Source organism: Melanaphis sacchari, unplaced genomic scaffold, assembly GCF_002803265.2.
Source record: "Melanaphis sacchari strain LSU unplaced genomic scaffold, SCAv2.0 Contig20_pilon_pilon, whole genome shotgun sequence".
Lineage (NCBI taxonomy): Eukaryota > Metazoa > Arthropoda > Insecta > Hemiptera > Aphididae > Melanaphis > Melanaphis sacchari.
The window spans coordinates 4,644,919-4,646,796 of record NW_020271042.1 but is presented as its reverse complement, the minus strand read 5'-3'; the positions used below and the strand labels follow the sequence as shown (position 1 = coordinate 4,646,796).

At 26.5% G+C, this 1,878-nt stretch overlaps 1 protein-coding gene across 1 annotated transcript; it reads left to right on the top strand.

Moving 5' to 3' along the window:
* Nucleotides 1-524: 524 nt before the first annotated feature.
* On the top strand, nt 525-1,452 carry LOC112593677. Its single transcript, XM_025338183.1, has 3 exons — nt 525-642; nt 1,043-1,251; nt 1,323-1,452. Exons 1-3 carry the CDS (start codon nt 525-527, stop codon nt 1,404-1,406), a joined length of 411 nt encoding a protein of 136 aa, XP_025193968.1. The 3' UTR covers nt 1,407-1,452.
* The last annotated feature ends 426 nt before the right edge of the window (nt 1,453-1,878 follow it).

Below are 1,878 nucleotides of genomic sequence, written 5' to 3'. Positions count from 1 at the left end.
CATTCATACCCCTCCCCTACCATCAATGCTTATCACATACGTATCGGGTCTTGTCATTCACATATCACATGCATGTAAGGTCTTATCATTAACATAATACCATAGCTGGTATCTAAATGATGGTAATCATATCACTAACATGATACTATATGCTTCTAAATAATATTTCGAAATCAAACCTAAAATATTATTTACATTTTGAATAGTTGAACAAGAAAATTAAATAATAATTTACTATTTAAAGCATACACTCGAAGTATTATACAACCATTACTCGAAATTCTTAAAATAATATTGCAAAATGTGAAAGTATCCAACTTTTAATTACTTTTTTAATGATCTGTGTAGGTAGTAAACCATACTGTTATTCCTATATCATCACAATATTTTAGGTTCGAATAAAGCAGAGTATTGTCAACAATATCGTCAGTAATAGTACAATCATTCTAGCACCAAGTCGTTATTCTATGTTTTTAAAATTATTTTTCACTATTTAAAAATTAAATTTATAAGTGTTTCTTAACATGACTGATTCAATCATGAATAATGCGACTATATACAAGAAAACCTTTACATATATTCCACCAACACCACCTTTAGAACTCATTGAATCTACTAACTATACACTAAACTTCGTGAAACGTAAGTTTATACATATTGGGATCGATCTAATAGCGATATATTCAGAATAGTACCTAGTACATATAATAACTCCATCATGTTATGTTAATATTTCAATCGAATTTCTAAAGCGGATATTTTCACTAATGGGTAATATCCAATCATTTCTATTAGAACAAACAGAAAAATGTAAAAGAACCATACTTCTCGAGACAGAGCATTTCGAATTATTTAGTATGATGTGTAGTGGGGCAAACACTTAAGTTATAGAGTCTAAGATACATGGCGGGTGTCTAATTCTTATAATTCTTACGGAACTCATACGATTTTAATGTTTGGAATGGTGTATTGAAACAATTATACGAAAATCTACTATCATGTAATCAATCATCTTAAAACAATTTGATATACCTATTTACAGACTATCTCGATAGAGAACTTGTCAACGTCGAATCGACAGCAAGAACGAGTGAAGAAATGACTACGTTTATTAAAAATATACGTGACGACCATATTATTGCAAACACTTCTAAACATGATATTAATTTCATCAGTCAGCTCAAAATGAATGCATTTACACAATTAACGGAACATTCGATACAACGGTGGAATAGGGAAATGTCATCAAAGGTAATTTAAAAAATATATTTATACCACTTACAATAAAAAAAAAAATGTATATCAATTATTTAATATTTTAGTTATTTAATGGAAATGTGATAATGATTTCACTAACCTCTTCACCAAGCATCATGGCCGACAATATATTTGATTCACAAAATTAGGAGGAGAGATGTTTTCAATACAAAGATAATTTATAAAACAATAATATTAAATATATGATTGTTTTACATATTATAATATATTTTTTTCAGTCATATGATTCGATTCATGATCTACTACAATCATTCGATGAAAACGACGGTCCTGATTTTTACAACATATAATCCTCACCTCTACCACATCAATCAACGTATGCAGATTTCCCAACTCCATTACCTAGAGTAAAATGTAAACTCTTTTGACATTTATATGAATTAATAATTTATGTGAAATAAAAAGATATTATATGTTATAAAAAGTATGTTTTCATTTATACTAAAGTAATAATATAAATAAAGCATATTATTTTCATTTAATGAGATAATATTATATTCTACATTATACACAAAATTGTTATATTTAGTAAATATAATAATAATAATAAATATATTTAAATATATATATTTTTTTTTTTTAATCTAAAATTTATACAAT

Coding starts and splice junctions, on each gene's coding strand:
- LOC112593677 (XM_025338183.1), top strand. CDS start 525: ATGACTGATTCAATCATGAATAATGCGACTATATACAAGAAAACCTTT. Junction 643..1,042: donor TACACTAAACTTCGTGAAAC/GTAAGTTTATAC, acceptor ACCTATTTACAG/ACTATCTCGATAGAGAACTT. Junction 1,252..1,322: donor ATAGGGAAATGTCATCAAAG/GTAATTTAAAAA, acceptor TTAATATTTTAG/TTATTTAATGGAAATGTGAT.